Here is a 17,707-nt window from a genome sequence, read left to right on the forward strand (position 1 = left end):
AAAGCCAATTGTATTCGGCAGAGAAAAAATTAGCATGAGCGATATTGGTCACAACGCAACTAACGAACTTTACGCATATATGCCTGGAACTACGATGATAAATGGACATTACATGCAGAGCGGTAATGGAACAGCTTCATTTCCTCCGCACCAGGGTGGATATGGTGGGATAAACCCGCCATATCAAGCAATGCAAGCGGCAGTATACGGGTCGGCGGTGAATGGATATACCAATGGGAGCAACTACAATAATACTGGAGTGCAATATCCTCAACAACAGCAGCAGCAGCCACAGCAGCAAGGAAACGGTACTCCTCCAAATAGTGTACCTCAGGCTAGCCGCACGATTTATATAGGTGGTATTCCCAACAACATTCCGATGAGCGAAGTTCTCGACCATATCCACGCTGGCCCCATTGAATCGATTCGCATTCTGCCGGAAAAAAATTGTGCATTTATTCATTTCATCGATGCAAATACTGCCGCCGCCTTTTTCCAAGATGTTCAGCAGCGCAAGCTAATCATCCATGGCCAGGAATTGAAGGTTAATTGGGGTAAGTCGTCGCCCACGGTGCCCAGCCACGTCGCGATCGCTGTTCAGAATGGAGCCTCGCGCAATGTCTATCTCGGAAATTTAGACGAGTCCGTGACTGAGCAGACATTGCGCGAGGAACTTGGGCGCTATGGCCCAATAGATACCATAAGAATTCTGCGAGACAAGAGCATTGCATTTGTGCATTTTTTCAATATTTTGCATGCCATCAAATGCGTCTCGACATTGCCAACCGACCTAGCATGGTCTGGGCGCAGAGTTAATTTTGGACGCGACCGGTGTGCCTACAAGGGCGGGAGCGGAGTCAATGGCCAGGGTGCGCCATCCGGAATGAAGCAACAGGGCCAGATGGCCGGATATAGCGGATTCGAGAGCTATGTGAATGAGGGTGGCATTCTAAATCCGCAAATACTTGCCGCTTCATGTAGCCCCAATGCTCAGGTAGTCTAGAGAAACAAAAATTTTCAATAGGTACGATGAATAAGTATGGAACTAAAATCTGCCCTATGTAGCGTACGGTGTATCTCGGCAATATCCACCCGGAAACAACCTGCGAGGAGCTGTGCAACAACATTCGTGGGGGCATCCTCCATCAGATTCGCTACATGCCCGAAAAGCACATAGCATTTGTCTCCTTCGTTGATCCCAACGCTGCATCTGCCTTTTTCCAACTTGCAACCTACGCCGGTATTGTGATTCGCAACCGACGCCTCAAAGTTGGGTGGGGCAAGCCCTCTGCCCTCCCCGCACCCATCGCGGCTGCAGTGCAGCAGGGTGCGACACGCAACGTGTATGTAGGCGGAGTGGATGTAAACCTGGTGACGGAGGAGCGCTTACGGCAGGATTTCCGGGATTTCGGCGAGATTGAACTGGTGAATATGCTTAAAGAGAAAAGCTGCGCGTTCGTCAACTTCACCTCGATTACATCGGCGGTGCGAGCGGTTGAGGGTGCACGTTTGCGAGAAGGATATGGCGGGTACCGAATAAGCTTCGGCAAGGACCGATGCGGAAATCTTCCCCGGCCTGAAAAGGCAGCCGCAGCCGCCGCCGCTGCTGCAGCCGCAGCAGCTGCGGCAACCTCTGCCTCTGCCATATCGCCGGACACGGGTAGCAGTGGAGGACCGCCTGCCTTCGCCACGGTACCGGTTCAAGCCCTCTCTTCACAGCCGACTTCGCAGCCTCTCATACACAACGGTGGCGGGGATTTTGGAGACAATGCGACAAATGATTTCCTAGGTGGGCCGACCGCCGATGACCACGGCATTGGCGTAACGGGAAACATTGGACTTGATTTGGATGATGGATACCCTGCCCTCTAAACTAAACTAAAGTGAGATTCGGTTCTTTTATATATTTTAATCTTTAATGAGTTTTTTCTAGCTTTTTTCTCTCTTCCTTCCTTCCTTTCTTTCTTTCTTTCTTCCCTCTCTCCTTCCTTCTATATTTTTTTTTCTTTTTTTCTATATTTTTCTCATCTCTTTTTTTTTTTTGTGAGAAGTGCGCTTTTTATTAAAGCTTTAATTTGTTTTGAAAATGATATTTTTTGTATTGCTTTTCTTTTTACACTTTTTTTCCTTTACAACACAAATTTTTTGGAGCTTTTTTTTCCTTTCCTTAAAACAATCCCCTTTATATATTTTGTTTCTTAATTATATTTTCCTATCTCTTCTCTTTAATTTTTTCTTATTATATTTGGCTTTGGGAGTTTTACTTTTCTTTCTTTTCATATATATATTTTATTTTCTTAATGTTTTCTGTGCGTGTGTTAGTAACAAAAATATTTTCTTTTTCATAGTGTCTTTTTTCCCTCTTTTTTTCCTTTGTTTTATACAAAAATACTCTTATTGATTCTTAGTGGTCAAAGCCATTGAGCAAACTAATATGGATCTTCAAGGAAATATCGAGGAGAGTGGTTTGTATCGATGAGCGAGAAAGAGATATAGAAAGCACACTGCGGAAGGAAAAAAATAAAGGAAAAACATAAACGACAGAGAGACGCATTGGATAACTTAATATCGACTTAAACGGAAAACTGTACAATATATAAAGGACACACAGAAATAGAATAGATAGAGGATTGACGACCAATAGATAGGGTTAAGTTAATATATAAACGAGCACAAAACTAGGGGAGGAGGATATACTTGTTCCAATTCATACGAGAGAGGCTATGTTACAATTCGAGTCGGGTTCACGGTGACACTAGGCTTGGAAAACGTGCGGGATGGGTCAATGTTGGTATGCATTCACGAACACTCCATCTGACGACGTCCCGCCAAGGGAGTAGTGGCTGTGGTGGCTTCCCACCTGGGAAACTCCGGCCCCGTAGGGGAAATAGAGCGATCCAGAGGAAGGCGTGCTTGGCAGGTAGGGATGGTAGTAGCCCATGGGAGAGGAGCCGAGATACCGGCTGGCCACAGCACGATTCCCGCCCGAGGATTGCTTGTCGCGAGGAGAATTGGACTTTTCACGAGAGGAAGCCGAGTGGTTGACTGTCCAATATCTATAAAGACTCGGGGGGTCAACCAGGACGGGGAATGGGGGAAGGGGGAGAAGAGCAGAGAGGACAGAGTGTACTTACCCTCCTTTGCCAGGCTCACAGCTGGGGCGTGCGTCTCTGACGAAGAGACCTTTCATCGTCAGGTTGTGGCGGATGGAGTTTTTCCAAGTGGCGCGGGTCGTGCGAAAATAGCTGTAATTGCGAAGAAAGTAGTCGTAGATTTCAGCCACCGTCATCCGTTTCTGGGGGGAGGATTCGATGGCCTGCTGGATCAGCGCAGCATACGAATAAGGGGGGCGACCCTCCTCCTCTCCCGCGCGAGTGCGATGCCGGACCTTAGAGGGCGTCTTGTTGGTGTGGGCTCCAGCATAGGCGGCGGAGGCGGGGGTGCTGGAGAGAGGCGTGGCTGGAGAATGGTCCGCCGAGACGGGAAGATAGCTGGAGTCGATGTGAGTTTCCCTGTCGGGCTGCTGATAGGACGACGAGGACGACGAGGTGGAGGAGTAGGAGGAAGGGGAAGACGAGAGAGGAGCATGTGGCGAGTATGACTGGTATTCCCTATCCTTGAGGTCGCTGACATTCTGCCATACTCCGTAAGCCTGGGGGGTGAAGGGCGAAGAGATGGAACGAGGGACGTAGCGGAAAGGATTGTCGGTGGAGAACGAGGTCTTAGCGTCGTTGCCGGAGGAAGGAAGGTACTGGTGGGGAATGGCGAATGGAATGCTGAAGTCGGAGGTCATTTCGGGACAGCAGTTGTTTTTAAGGGTGTTGTTAGGCGTGTTTTCTGGGAGGGGAGGGCTGGGGAATAAAACAGGAAACACAACAATGTGCCTGGGCAATCAAGCCTAAGAGGGAGAGGGTGACTTTTGAGGGGGAATAAAGCCAAGGAGGAAAAAGGTAAAAAAAAAAGAAGATTGAGGACAAACTAGCGTGTTTTTATATAATTAGGAAGGAGAAAGCGAGCCTGTCACGAAATCTGCGGAGAACAGAGCCTCTAAGGTGCTCACCATGGAGAGGGAGAGGGAGAAAAAAAAAAGCAGACGCCTTGCATGAGGGCCGAATATGCAGCAGACAATGCTAGGGCCAGCAGATATCAACCCTGGATGAACACGCGGACAAGCCACAGCTCACAGGCACATTATATGAAGGGCAGATATTAATGCAGGCCAGCAGGAAAGTGGGTTCGTTGATGTAATCGTCGACACGCGCTATTGTTGTGGTTCCCCGTTCTATCCCGACGAGCTTTCAGAAGCTCAAGGAAAAAAATTTTGATTTTGTTGTGTTTTCCGCCACGTTAAAACAACGCTCTCCCCGCCCATTCCAAAAAAATGGATGGCTTTATTGAGTCGCCAACCATGCCCCAAGCTGCGTGTCGGCTTGGGCGGCGGGGAGGGGAAGAGGAGGAAGGGCCTGTCTCGCACTCGCCATCTTACGATTTCCTGCTGTGCGGAGGCCCACCCCAACTTCCTGCCGGCCCGTTCTCTTGCTTCCGCTCGAAAGGCCAGGGTCACGCTCCTGAGCATATAGAGTTGTCGAGCGCTTATGCAAATGCGGGCCCCAGCTATTCCGTTTCTGCCCTATGGGCGGTATTAGTAGGGCGACTACAGGAACAGACACTTGATCTCTCCTGCCTTGACCCGTGGGTGTCAAAATAAGATTCATCCCGCATCACATGCCTCCGCCCCTCCCCCCTAATATATTTTGCCAATAGCATGCAGGTCGAATGCACGCGATTCATCTCCCCAATTAATTTATTCCCAGCGCAGCTAGAGCGCGAAAAAGGATAAACAATAACTCGTATCCTCTTGAGGCGATATGGTTTATTTGTTTGTGGTTTGTTTTACGTTTGTATTAATTGCGCTCGCTGGATCTCCTGGCTGCCGAGGGCAGCGCGGCTGGGCGTCTCACCGCAGAGTCCTCGCCCGAAGCAATTCGGGTGTGTTTTCCCGGCGCCCCTTGGATTTTCAGAGAACAAGGGGAGCGCCAGATGCGGAGGATCGCAACGATTGAAATCAGAAGCGCAAATTAAATTTAATAATAGATAGCAATTTAGATAGAAAACACAAAGGAAGCTTATAGGGTCCCCAGCAAAATCCCTACTCCGGCAAGTGAAAAAGCTACACCAACATCAAAAATCCGGCCTCCATTCCCTCCATTACTCCCATGGCACGTACTATCAACAACAGCAAAAGCACTCAGGTTAGTACAGGGCGCCTTCTAGGCAAAGGAAGCAAGGCTCGGATGGTTTACCAATGGCCTATGCCGGATCCATCGCACGACGCCTCATACTGCTGAAATGCACAAACGACATCACGGCAGTTAATCATGTAGTGCTTACAGGCCGCAGTTCCTGGAATCAGCCCACCCATCGGTGCACTTCCAGGCGTGAAGGCCGCGGTCTTCGCAGATACTGTGAATGGAGGAAGGGAGCTAAGTGTGAATGCAAAATCGGATGTGGCAGGTTTGGCTGGCGCGGTGGGCGAGGGTTTCAACAGGGTTGTGGGTATAAGGGTGGCAATAGGGTTGGGTAACTCCGGCCCTTTTTGGGGACCTTGGGCCGGTTTTGCATCTAACGATCAAATGGGTAGGGATGGGTTAATCATCCATACAAAGCGGAGGCGAAATGAGATCGATTACCTGGTTTTTCAGGCGCATTCCCCGGGGGCTTTCCTTCGTTATTATTATTATCCGGCTTGTCCGGTTGATTGACGGGAGGCTTATTGTCACCGCCCGGTGGATCGTTATTATTTTTATTATCTTGCGGCGGTTTTGCGGGTTGTACAGGCTGTTGTGGAGGATTCTTTGGAGGATCTTGAGAAGGGGCGGGGGCGGGGGCAGGGTCATTTTTGTCATTCTTCCCTGGAGGCTCTTTGGCTAAAGGGGGAATTTCCAGTGCGGCTTGCGCACACTGGATAAGGCAAAATGCCACTACGGCGATGAAAATGAAGTAAGAGGGTCTCATTGGGTTAAATGAATGTGGAGGGACTAGATCCGATCCCCTTGAGGAAGATTATATCATCTAAATTAAAGTAGGAGATGGAATGAAAGGAGCGCAAAGTAATTCGAGACGATGCAGGATTTCGAAAGCAGCGGAAGCTCGATGATGAGATGGATGTGCAGTGGGAAGAGAGGGGAAGAGCGCCCCCGATTATAGGCTTAAAAGAGACATATTGCCCCTATTTTGATTGGAGTGGGGAAATTAATGAGGTAATTAAAAAAGCTAGGACGAGCGCAATTTTTACTCACTCTAATTTGAACCCATCCTAGTTTAAGACCACGGCTACGAGTCAGCTCAATCTCAGAGAAGCACAATCCAAATAGAAAAACCAATGGGCCTAGCCTTAATATACTTTGTGGCTACCTTGAAAAACTGCCATCCGACTATCACCAGCGTTTATGCTTTGATGTTTATACCCACTCGGTGCAAAGCTTGGCACTTTTTCTTTGCACTGATGACCCTTTTGAATGGTTCCCTCTACTGACTATTACCTTCAGAAAGTGCTACCATGATTTGCGAGTACTCTCACTGTATGCTCTACATAACGTAATGTAGAACTTATTATTATCGATTACTTTCACCAAGTGATCAGTGTAAAAATAGGGTTTCGAGGATTTAAACTCTGTGTTTTTTATTTAAACGAGACTAAGCTCGTGCTAACTTTTAGAGAGCAACTTGTTGTTCACATGCAAAAGACTCCATGGTCTATCATATCCTTACGTTCGCAAGCTTAATCACCGAGTGGCAGAGCTGTCGCGATCATAATTTGCATCGATTTGAAGGAGATTAAGGATAGTTGGGAATCGGGTCCAAAACTTGTATGGATGGCTATCCTGGCCCAAAGGAACAGGATATCCGAGTGGCCAAAAGATGTGAAAAACAGATCAATAAGTCGGGAGTTGGTTCAATCTACTCTTCATGTAGTGACGCAAGAATAAGGATAGAACCGAAGAACAGAATGCAGTAGACCGATTCATTCGATTTGATAGGCTTATAATGGTAATGGCATTATATACACGCAAACCTTGCTTGCCAGTGTGATCACAGTAGGATGATCACAGGATGAAAACTAAGTGCTATGGGGATGCGCAATGGATTTGCCGGAAGGACAAGGCTTCATGGAAGAGGTTCTCGTCACTCTGAAGTTCCATTTAGAAATATCTCACGAGGAAGAAAAACGTAGAGGTGGATGTAAGGTTGTGGAGGCTTTTTATTTCCCTGCCTAATCCTATTTAATACAATACTACGCCAGTATTTTTCGACGCTATCCTCACTAGCTCCTTATAATTTTGTACTCTAGTTCCCAATGAGTTCACAAAAGCGCCACGAGCTCTCAGATGCGCTTCGAAATGAAATAGTTGAACTGTTCAAGTCTGGAGCAAAGCGCAAAGAGATCAGCCAAAAAACCGGGGTGCCAATGAGCACGGTTGGAAATACAATTAGGCGGTGGACGAGCACGGGTTTGATAACCCCGATGAAACGCCCTGGGAGACCTCGGGTACTAAGAGATCGTGATCTTTGCAAATTGGATTGTCTGGTGAAGCAAAACGCCGGTGCGACCCTTCGAATGATCACTGACGAGTTCAATTTAGTTAGTGATATCAAAGTCTCGGAACGCACGATCCAGCGTAGCTTACGTGAATTGAAGTCGAAATCTTCGTGAGAAATCCGTGGTTCTTCATCTTTGATGTCAAATAGCAATCTCACCTGGAATATCAGGTTAACATGCTCCAAATGGCGAGTTGTTATGGGAGATTGTGTTGGTATTAATTGAAAAGTTGATATTCAGCTTGATGTGGGCGGGCGAATGCTAGTTTTTCAAGAACGAATCATCCCATCCTCGTAGCTAATGAGAGGCTGATTTTAAGACACAGCATGACAATTGAAATACTGAGCACGTCTTAGTCTACTTGTGCATTGAATCCTTGATGCCTTTTCCCTCTTAATATATAATAATATAAAGCTGTATTACAATAAAGCTCTCGTAGATGGAGATATATTTTGCTCGGTGAAATGTTGGTTTAATTATGATGTTAATTCAAAGATACATGCTCTATAACAATCGATGATGTTGACGAGAAATTAAGAATGAGAAAATGAAAAATAAGTTCCTGTCACAACCAGATGCAAATGTTGTCGGGCAACGCATAGTCCGTGGAGGCGTAGGATATCCATAAAATTACAATCGAAGTTTTCTCCAGGAATTGTATAATTATTACATGTAAAAATTAGATATGTGACAAGAAAAAGTTAACCATGACTCTTGAATATCTTCTCCTACACCTAATACGGCTAAGTTCCCAAAAAAATTTCATCGCGCAGATCATCTCCGTTTCCCTATGATTAGAATTTGCCACCATTCCCCTGCCCAAACCAACTTAAGAGAGAGAATAAAGCAGAGATGAGTGCAATTTTCTCTCCAGTTCTAAAATGTTCTTCTATACATTGGCACCATTATTTTACTGCCTAGTTGTGCTTGCATCAGTGTGTAAACATCTTGTCCATTGTCAACAAGAATGTGTTACCTCGACCTATGACTGGGGAGAATATGTCTACTGCCAGCAGACGCCCGTCCTCAATGATGAGAAGCCAGCCCAATCTGTATCCACCTCACTAAGCAGAATTTGTCGATCAATAACATATGAGAGTAGCGTCGAAGGACTTTGCTCGCTGAAAACCATTACATTTAGGCCGAATCATCCTGAGCCAACTCTCGCCAATCTATGGCAAACTCAAAGAGATTGCGAGGCGAATTCGTCTGGTTCCCGCTGGTCCGATCATTGCAAAAAAACAAGTACTGAGCCGTTGAAGAGTACGACCACGACTTGGCCAACTCCTAGTAATTGTCGCATTAGAACCATCGATCATGTTAGATTTAGCATATGCCAATAATGTGTTCCGATGACCCACAAGATATTTAGCATATGATTGCCTGTTTCATTGTGAATTTATCTCATATACTTTAATGACTTAGATATCATTGTATTTTTGACACAGTGTAAATAGTACTCTTATTCGCAAATTATATGACGTTAAGTAGTGTATTCTAATTATTTTTGGAATCATTAAGGCGATATAGTGGATACCTCTTGTTCCAATAACGTGGGCACCTTCCTCTGCAACTTTCATACTTGCAATAAATACGGGGGTTGAGGGAGCTATGGCCGAGAGCCTTGACCTGACTAGACTCAGAATATCAAACTACTCTTCCATATTCAGCAAGAAAGGATTTTGAACCAGATCTATTTGAGCCTATCTAATGGCCTGAACTTCTGTAATTTTCGACCTTCATTAAGCTTCAGTCAGTATTAGACAATATCGAATGGAGTTGCGATAATCAGATATCATGCTCTCTACTGCTCCACTTGCTTGACCATTATTATTCATTTCTCAAGAACTTGGAATTATTCAGTAAATGAAGAAAATGTAGTCCATTCAATAGTAACAGCATTTGCAGGTTTTCTAGATGAGGTCGTTGCACTGGCAGTTTGCACGAAATTACCTTTGAAATGATGCTCACAGTCGAGCCGGTCCTCATTGTAGCAAACAAATATTGCATTGCAATCCCATAGTCCATAAGGTGACTGGCCTGTTCTGCATTGTTTTGTCTCTGTTCGATTGTCGACCCGGCAACTTATTAGATAGGTGGCGAAGCAATTGCCACTTAGACCTTAGATGGTCAATAGTGTAATAACGTACATGAGAAAAATTGCCATTTGGTGGATATTCTATTCAACATGTTTGGGAAAAAATTTTCAAGTGTTGTAGCAAAAAGTATGCTCCAATATGAATCTACATCGCAAATATATATGAGAGGGTTACATCGAACATCTAGGAAAGCATGCAATATTCAAGGATGACTATTTAGATTTATAGCATCAGTTAGATTATATACTAGCTGCTATATTCAGTCAGAATAAGTGATATATATATGGTCAATGGATAATATTGGTTAACTTGATTCTTGAGGTTCTATTCCATGCATACCGTAATGCAAACTTCGTATATAGATAAAAAAATATCGCACGAGTCATTCTATAGGATTGGAATGAAATATGTCCTTGTCTTGTGCTGTGATCATGAGAGCTTATACAAGTGCCAAAAGTACGCGTGTACAGAATTCAGAGTGGGATTTTGATCACTGTTGCTCAAGTGAAATGGTGATATTCGAAGTGCATTGCATAGCTTTACACGAAGTTTTGTGCAATATTTCCATTTGAATTCTAAAACGAGAGGAGTGGAGCTCTAAGAAAAGTATCCTCAACTCTAATTTATGGATGAATTGTTCGTAATAAGCAAATTTCTAAGAAAAAAGGGCAGCTTCATAAGTGGAAAAAAAACTTAACAGAAGACATTGCAAGGCAAGGACCCATGATGAGGGAGATCAGATAATATCGAATGACCTTAATCTATTCGTTGCTCGAGTGGAGATAGCCTCATTCGGAAATGGATGGTAGTATTTTTTGCTAAGTTGTCGAGAGAATGATCGTAAGAATACCGGAGAACTCCGAGTGAGTGGAGGGACTCTAAAAATAATCCAACTTTACTAAAAACGAGCTCTAGGGGTGTCTTTCCTCAAAAAATTGCAGTTACCATTCGATAGATTATTTGTTTTCAGTGCTAAATATACATTGCTTGGTGAATTGTATAAATTTACCGACTCTGGCATAATATCTGCACAGACATCCGGAATCAGTCCAAACTAGAACATAGATTCAACTCAGCCTTTTCAACACAGTCAAATGACAGCAAAGCATACTTGTTTCCTGAGTGAGCTTTAGTTGTTTTAGGCCAATTAAATAGAATGATCTGTTCTTTTAAGCTCGATTAATGAGGAAAGATGTCAACTTAGCCTCACAATACTTCAGTGCTTTAAAGCCTCGTGTGAACCAATATTTACCACTAGGAAAAAATAACGGCAGTAACCTCACTTCTCTCTTATTACTTTATGATGCTTCTAATACTATTATTTTGTTCCTGAGTTTTGATTTCGTCTAAAGCAGTTCATCCGCTACTAAAGAAAATGGTGGATAATTTTGGGCAAGAGCTCATTATTATTGACACCAGTTGAAGGGGCCTGTATAAGTCAGTTGAAGTTAAGTAAGGCATGGTCATGATATATGCGATGCATTCGAATTAGCCACCAATTTTATTGGGTAATAGAGCTAAAACGATGTTTTCGTCAAATTCGTCGCATAATGTGTCTAAGAGGCAAAAAGCACGGAATGAATGCTGTCATAACAACGATTCAACCCTTCTAGCTGAGCTGCAGCATCTGAGGCATAGGGCAGTATTTCATATACTTAGAAGGGGTAAAGCGAATCCACAGCCATAAGACCAGCTGCTTTAGTCATTACTACTAGATCAATGATGAGTACCATAAAAAGAGATAATGAGCTGGCATACCGACCGCAATGCCACGCCCCCATTTAAAAATAAACATCCCAGATCCCTATAAAATGCTTTGATTTTGAGGTTTGATCTTGCTATATTTTCATACACTCTTTCAGTTTCTAGTTGACTGAATTCTTTCGACACAAAATGCAGAAAGCTTTCATCTTGCTCCTCATTCTCTTCTTCATCAGCCCAGTGCTCGCTGGTGACTACGTTAAGCCAGGAAAGGCGAAAGAGGGAGGAGAAAAGAGTGCTGAATTGGAGGCTCAAGGATGTAACCATTGCGGAGGAGGCCTGTACTGCTGTACTCCTAATCCCATTTGCTGCAATTTCAATGGCGCGATTGGATGCTGCTCCGCAAGCTATCCAATTTGCTGCTACCGCAATGGTCAGCCAGCATGCTGCAGACAGTGAACCCATTACACTCTAGGCACTCGATCAATGCCTTTGATTTAAGCTTGATTTTGTTGCTTTAGCGTAGTGGTTTTCATCCCTATTAAATTTAATTTTGAAAATGTTCGTCTAAGTGCTCTGAAGTATTACATTGAGTCTCATTGGCCGTCCCTTTCATCGAAATATCTATTGAATATATAGTGTTATTTTGATAGCAAAATATTACATACGTAAATAAATATATGTTGTTAGGACAAATATACATAAGTTTTGGAAGAGAGTTGGCATGGGGTTGGTGGCGATATTTAGAATACAAAATGATGAATCACGAAAGAAAGGATATAGGTGATGAAATCATTAAAGAGCCTGAGAGGAGAAAAGCCATAAATATAAAGGATTGTTTAATGAATCGGGATGCTTCATCATAATCGCTAGTGACTCACGGCGACATTATTATAAACTTAAATATCGCTTTAGCTAAGCAATTAACTTTGAACGAGTATTTAAAAGAATTACAGTAGATACAGTATTGTAAATATAGTATCCTACAATATCACTGAATTTATTTATTTTTAATATAATCGTGTCTGCCAGTAATTCCAACCTTTCTCACCTCATCGTGGCAGAGAAATTCAGAAACTCCAACCAACCGACCCGCATATTCCTACTATCATTATTTATGACATGATAGGTATTATTATTCAAACAAGAATGCTTTGAGTGAAAACGAGAGTATTATATATGAGTTCCTGCGAATCACACAGAAGGAGCCAAAGAAAGAGTCAGGGATTTCATCGTTGTTCATTCAAGAGAATCCCCCCAAATCAACTTTGCCACTTCAGGAGATAGAGCTCATCAATATATGGTTAAATACCTACTCCTTCCCCATCATCAGTCGCACAAGAGTGATACATACTACGAAAAGCGATTAGATCCTTTATTCTATGCTGCATCTTTCGATACCTTGATTGGAGGGATTTTGACTTTGTTTGGGATCTACACTCACTTATCATGAGGTTAAGCTTTTAGAAAATGCGATATATGAGGCTTCGCTAACGAGATTGCAAGGGCATTTTATTTCAAGTGAGCATTATTTGACTCTGGGAGAACCAACCTGAGGCATGATATTCTTTTCGACGGCATTGAGAATGGCAAAAGAAATATGAATTTAATGAATTTTTGAAGCAGCCTAACAAAATACTTGATCCTATCTAGCATGATTTACCTGCGAATCTCGCTTGGGCTATTTGCATGGTATATACATGGTTATATCTACAGATTGGCCTGAGAATCGATAGCAAAACTCTGACACTTCAAATGAAATTTCCAACTAAGGACGAAAAATAACCGTTCCTCTACGCACTAAATAAACAGTATGGATACATTATTTCGCTGCGCGGGCACACTCAAATAAAAAAAACGATTATCTCTTTTCACAATCGTGCTTATATGACGCTAGTCATATCCGTAATACGGCAGAAGATTACTCCACTGTCTACGTCGGTGTCTTTGGTGAATCATCATAAGAAAATCCCATGAGCCAACTCAAAAACCTGAAAAATTGCCTTCAATCTTATAGTTAGGTTAAACGCGATTCCGACAACCTTATTTGGCTGAATATGGTGAAAATCATAATCTACCTTAATATTCTTGTCATCCGTTTGTATTTTCCGAAATCTAAAGATCCTTTCCAGGTGTCTATCGACCGCGTCACTTTCACCAGATGTATTATGCATGATGACATGAGTCAATTTATTAAAGTGAATTCTCAAAGCCTCCAGGGAACGGTCTTCTTTTCTCTTGGCATTTTTGGGCTAACCATAATCGCACGTGTTCACATTATTTGGGTAAGAGTTGGGTTTGAAGAGCGTGAAATAGCATTAGGGAATTTGAAGTAGGTGATGGAGCTATTAAATTGGAGGGGTTTTCTGCACCATATCAGAATCTGTTGAATACCATAAGAAGAAATATGATGGGAGCAGTGTATTGGACAGTTGTTGCTTCAAATGCAAACAAGATGAATATTAGTGCGGATAATCTTTAGCATAATCTAGTTGACCTACCCATGTCAATCTCGATCTAATTGCTAATGTAATAGTGGGCAAAATGTGGATACCGCCCACAGAGATATAAGTAGTATTAACGTGAAGTAAAACTCAATTACCCATTCATTTATAATACTTAAATTATTTCTCGACAATCTTCATCTAAGATGCGATATCTCTGAGATAATGGAAGGATGATCCAATGGCAGAAGAAACTTTGTATTGAGATGGCAATTAATGCCCATTGAGCACTGCAGGAGAAAATAAACTTAAATGAGAACTTTCACTTCACGATGTGGTAAAACACTATGTTTACAAAAGAGTGTCTCTATTTCTAACGGTTGACTAGTAAATATGTTCAAATTGCCATTTCTTTATTATAACCCAGAATTACAAGCAAATCAATGTGCCAAATGAAGTACATAGTTATCCCATATTATAAAATATATCTCAACCTGCTGGAAGAAATGGATAGGAAAATATAGCTTTATTTGATTCATCAATCGTGATAGTTTTGTTTGTGCTTTGTTCTGCAAGGAACAGGCAATAGCTGCGTATGATTTATTTAAACATCACTTATTAACTAGGATAAATATAGTTATTAGAGTATTTCTTATCTCTGAGCATTCTTCGAGTTTGCGAATATTCTATTAAAAAATGTTAAGTCATTAATTTGCAACTGACAAGTTTTATATCTTATGAAGCCGTTTGTTCTTGTCGATTTCCTAGATATCAGCCTATTCTGATGAAGGTTGTTGGGGTAAGTTATGCAAGATTCAATAACCTTATTTGTCAAATGGTGTGAGAAAAATTTAAAACTTAAGTATTATGTAACTGGGCACGTGATATAGAATATGTAACTTCAACTTCAAAATTATGAGTTTGTATTTAGTATCAATCTATGATACCCATACAGCCAAAAAGCCACGGTATAGTTATATTCGTTTTTTGTAAGATTTAACTTGTGATTGAGCTGAGGGCTATTTGAATGGTAAATTTTGTTCCAAGAATAGGGCTCGGATAAGTAAACTTCCCGATAAGCCACACAATAAACCGCTCAATTATAAGGCCACCACCATCAGAAAAAGCGGAGATTCTACAAGCTACCTTTACGGGTCTTGGTGGATTGCATGTCTCAAATTGAGTAGGGATCAGTTAAAATAGTCCTAACGTTACTAGCCAATCATCTATCTGATGACTTCACTATATCGTTCGATACGATCAAGTCAAATTGCTCATATGATTCCGGAGAATATGCTTCGAACAAAATAGGTCTCTCCGATTTCCAAGCATGGTACTTAATTTGATTTGTTTCATAGATGGGGGTGAATTCACTTTGGGCTTGAGCTTAGTTATACCAAAGCTTCCATACCACAAAAATGACATGTGATTATTTCTATTTAACTCCACACTGCCCACATTCACTTCAGTATTCACTTTTACATTTGGTGAAAACATATCGAGACACTAGGTGTGCTTTATTATGGCATCTCAACAACAAGACAGCAAAGAAGTGAATCCACTGCGACCACAACATCACTATGTTATAATAATAGGAGCTGGGTTTTCAGGCCTTGGAACAGCAATACGGCTTATGCAAGAAAATATCCATGATTTTGTTATTCTTGAGCGCGGTAATGATGTAGGGGGAACATGGCGAGACAATAGGTGATGTTAAGACATAATCGCAACAAATCGAGGTATGGGATACTAATGATGTTTACTAAAAATCGAATAGTTATCCTGGGGCAGCTTGTGATGTACAAAGCGATCTTTATTCCTTTTCTTTTGCTCAAAATCCAGACTGGACACGCAACTACGCTCCTCAGCCCGAGATATTTGCCTATCTCCGCTGGTGTGCATCTAAGTACGACGTTTATAAGCACTGTCGTTTCTATCATGAGGTTGAATATGCACAGTGGGACGACGCGCGCCAATTGTGGGAAGTGCAAACTTCGCAAGGAACGTATTCTGGGAATTTCGTAGTATCTGGAGCCGGTGCACTTTGTGAACCTTCTTATCCAAAGATTAAAGGGCTGGCTGAATTCGCCAAAGTGGCGGGTAACAGCGTGTTCCACTCCGCACGTTGGGATCATGAGCGCGATTTATCAGGCCGCAAAGTAGCGGTAATTGGCACTGGAGCCTCAGCCATCCAGATAATACCGGCTATACAGCCGAAAGTCAAGCAATTGGTGGTACTACAACGAACCCCTCCCTGGGTTATTCCTCGTGATGACCGTCCACGGTTCGAACGATGGCTGTTTAGAAGGATTCCAATACTTCAAACAGCAATGCGAGCGTTTCTTTATATTGTCCGTGAGTTGTTTGTGATCCCGATGAAATATAATTTAACGGCATTCCGTCTGCTCGGCCTACTGCAACTGTATTGGCAAGTAAAAGACCCGAAGCTGCGCGCGAGGATAACTCCCAGTTATTCTATGGGATGCAAACGAATCCTTATCTCCAATGATTACTATCCAGCGATAACCCAACCAAATGTTTCCGTTGTGACCGAAGGAATCGAAGAGATTGAAGAAAATCACATTGTTACTCGAGACGGCGCCCGACATGGAGTTGATACAATTGTTCTTGCCACAGGATTTCTTGTAACCGACGCACCTACTCCAAACTTCATCCGAGGCCGCGGAGGAAAACTACTTGCCGAAGCCTGGCGTGAGAATATAGAAGCTTACAAAGGAACTACAATTCCGGGGTTTCCCAATTCATTCATTCTTCTCGGGCCTAACACTGGTTTGGGGCACACATCTCAGATCGTAATGATCGAGGCCCAGATCAATTATATTGTCGAAGCAATCAAGTATATGCGGGATCATTCCCAAAGGACCATAGAGGTGAAGAGAGACGCATGTAGAGAATACAACGAAATGATTGCGCGAAAACTCCGTAATACTGTTTGGACATCAGGTGGATGCAAGAGTTGGTACCAGGACTCCAGTGGCAAAAATCCTGTCGTTTGGCCTGATTATACTTTTGTGTATTGGTGGAAAACTCGCCGTTTTGATTTCGAAAACTTTATATTCACATGATGGCAAGATTTCTCGCTAGAAAATCGGATTGCATCACAAGTTTACCTTTATTCTCCCTAAGATATTTGCCTGTGCAACCAATTCTTTAGAGATGTAGGTACATTTTTCGCCTAACAAAGCTACAATGATTTGATTTTGGCACAATCTATTTAATTGCAAGCCTTTGAGAAATATAATATTTAGCTTAATCATTGAGACCTAATCTTTGTTTTCTAACTTGATGCAGCACTTTTTAGATCTCATTAAAATGGGAAAATGTCTTCTAGAGTCTAGTAGAATTAACGCTAATTTCATTTATCTAACATTGTAAAAACGGGTTAAGAAATGTAAAAAAGAGTGGTTAATTCAATGTGTTAATATAATCGTCCTCGCCAGAAGGGCTTGTCAATTAAAATGCATATTGGCTATGGGATAATATCTCGTTCTATAATATAAAGTTTTTTAAGAAGTGATTCCATTTCCAGGGCGGGTTTATTAAAGTTTTATAATAGTCATAAATTGTATTCGGACAAGGAGTATAATGTTTTGTTACACCCCTCATTTTTTATAAAATCAATCGAAACTCCTGTGAGGTTACCATTACAAATAAATATTGTATATTTTGTAAAAGCAAATTATACAAGCTCCACCACCGTACATATCAGGGAGTATTGTTTGTAAGTTTTCGATGATAAAGGCGTATTAAAAAGAAAATTTTCGTGGGACATTTTTGCATCAATAAGCAGGGGTAGGCACATACCCTTCCCTACAAAAAACCCGCCTGGTGAAAACTGCTAG

General features: G+C 42.4%; 8 protein-coding genes across 8 annotated transcripts; 6 read left to right on the plus strand and 2 right to left on the minus strand.

The window, feature by feature from the left end:
- Positions 1 to 34: 34 nt before the first annotated feature.
- VTP21DRAFT_4754 (uncharacterized protein) lies at positions 35 to 1,872 on the plus strand (the record flags this gene model as incomplete). Its single annotated transcript, XM_069395200.1, has 2 exons — positions 35 to 994; positions 1,066 to 1,872. The coding sequence occupies 2 exons, from the start codon at positions 35 to 37 to the stop codon at positions 1,870 to 1,872; spliced, it is 1,767 nt and encodes a 588-aa protein (XP_069256362.1).
- A 910-nt stretch (positions 1,873 to 2,782) lies between these two features.
- On the minus strand, positions 2,783 to 3,793 carry VTP21DRAFT_4755 (uncharacterized protein; the record flags this gene model as incomplete). Its single annotated transcript, XM_069395201.1, has 2 exons — positions 2,783 to 3,056; positions 3,135 to 3,793. The coding sequence occupies 2 exons, from the start codon at positions 3,791 to 3,793 to the stop codon at positions 2,783 to 2,785; spliced, it is 933 nt and encodes a 310-aa protein (XP_069256363.1).
- Positions 3,794 to 4,408: 615 nt separating this feature from the next.
- On the plus strand, positions 4,409 to 4,840 carry VTP21DRAFT_4756 (uncharacterized protein; the record flags this gene model as incomplete). The annotated part of the gene is made up of 2 exons (XM_069395202.1): positions 4,409 to 4,692; positions 4,765 to 4,840. 2 exons carry the CDS (start codon positions 4,409 to 4,411, stop codon positions 4,838 to 4,840), a joined length of 360 nt encoding a protein of 119 aa, XP_069256364.1.
- Positions 4,841 to 5,126: 286 nt separating this feature from the next.
- Positions 5,127 to 6,015, minus strand: VTP21DRAFT_4757 (uncharacterized protein; the record flags this gene model as incomplete). The annotated part of the gene is made up of 3 exons (XM_069395203.1): positions 5,127 to 5,226; positions 5,304 to 5,622; positions 5,691 to 6,015. The coding sequence occupies 3 exons, from the start codon at positions 6,013 to 6,015 to the stop codon at positions 5,127 to 5,129; spliced, it is 744 nt and encodes a 247-aa protein (XP_069256365.1).
- A 1,127-nt stretch (positions 6,016 to 7,142) lies between these two features.
- Positions 7,143 to 7,714, plus strand: VTP21DRAFT_4758 (uncharacterized protein; the record flags this gene model as incomplete). The annotated part of the gene is made up of 2 exons (XM_069395204.1): positions 7,143 to 7,247; positions 7,352 to 7,714. The coding sequence occupies 2 exons, from the start codon at positions 7,143 to 7,145 to the stop codon at positions 7,712 to 7,714; spliced, it is 468 nt and encodes a 155-aa protein (XP_069256366.1).
- A 767-nt stretch (positions 7,715 to 8,481) lies between these two features.
- VTP21DRAFT_4759 (uncharacterized protein) lies at positions 8,482 to 8,860 on the plus strand (the record flags this gene model as incomplete). Its single annotated transcript, XM_069395205.1, has 2 exons — positions 8,482 to 8,677; positions 8,742 to 8,860. The coding sequence occupies 2 exons, from the start codon at positions 8,482 to 8,484 to the stop codon at positions 8,858 to 8,860; spliced, it is 315 nt and encodes a 104-aa protein (XP_069256367.1).
- Positions 8,861 to 13,287: 4,427 nt separating this feature from the next.
- Positions 13,288 to 13,736, plus strand: VTP21DRAFT_4760 (uncharacterized protein; the record flags this gene model as incomplete). The annotated part of the gene is made up of 2 exons (XM_069395207.1): positions 13,288 to 13,350; positions 13,422 to 13,736. 2 exons carry the CDS (start codon positions 13,288 to 13,290, stop codon positions 13,734 to 13,736), a joined length of 378 nt encoding a protein of 125 aa, XP_069256368.1.
- Positions 13,737 to 15,366: 1,630 nt separating this feature from the next.
- VTP21DRAFT_4761 (uncharacterized protein) lies at positions 15,367 to 16,930 on the plus strand (the record flags this gene model as incomplete). The annotated part of the gene is made up of 2 exons (XM_069395208.1): positions 15,367 to 15,551; positions 15,622 to 16,930. The coding sequence occupies 2 exons, from the start codon at positions 15,367 to 15,369 to the stop codon at positions 16,928 to 16,930; spliced, it is 1,494 nt and encodes a 497-aa protein (XP_069256369.1).
- Positions 16,931 to 17,707: the final 777 nt, after the last annotated feature.

This window comes from Calcarisporiella thermophila (genome assembly GCF_041956535.1).
Source record: "Calcarisporiella thermophila strain CBS 279.70 unplaced genomic scaffold VTP21scaffold_2, whole genome shotgun sequence".
NCBI classification, from domain to species: Eukaryota; Fungi; Calcarisporiellomycota; class Calcarisporiellomycetes; order Calcarisporiellales; family Calcarisporiellaceae; genus Calcarisporiella; species Calcarisporiella thermophila.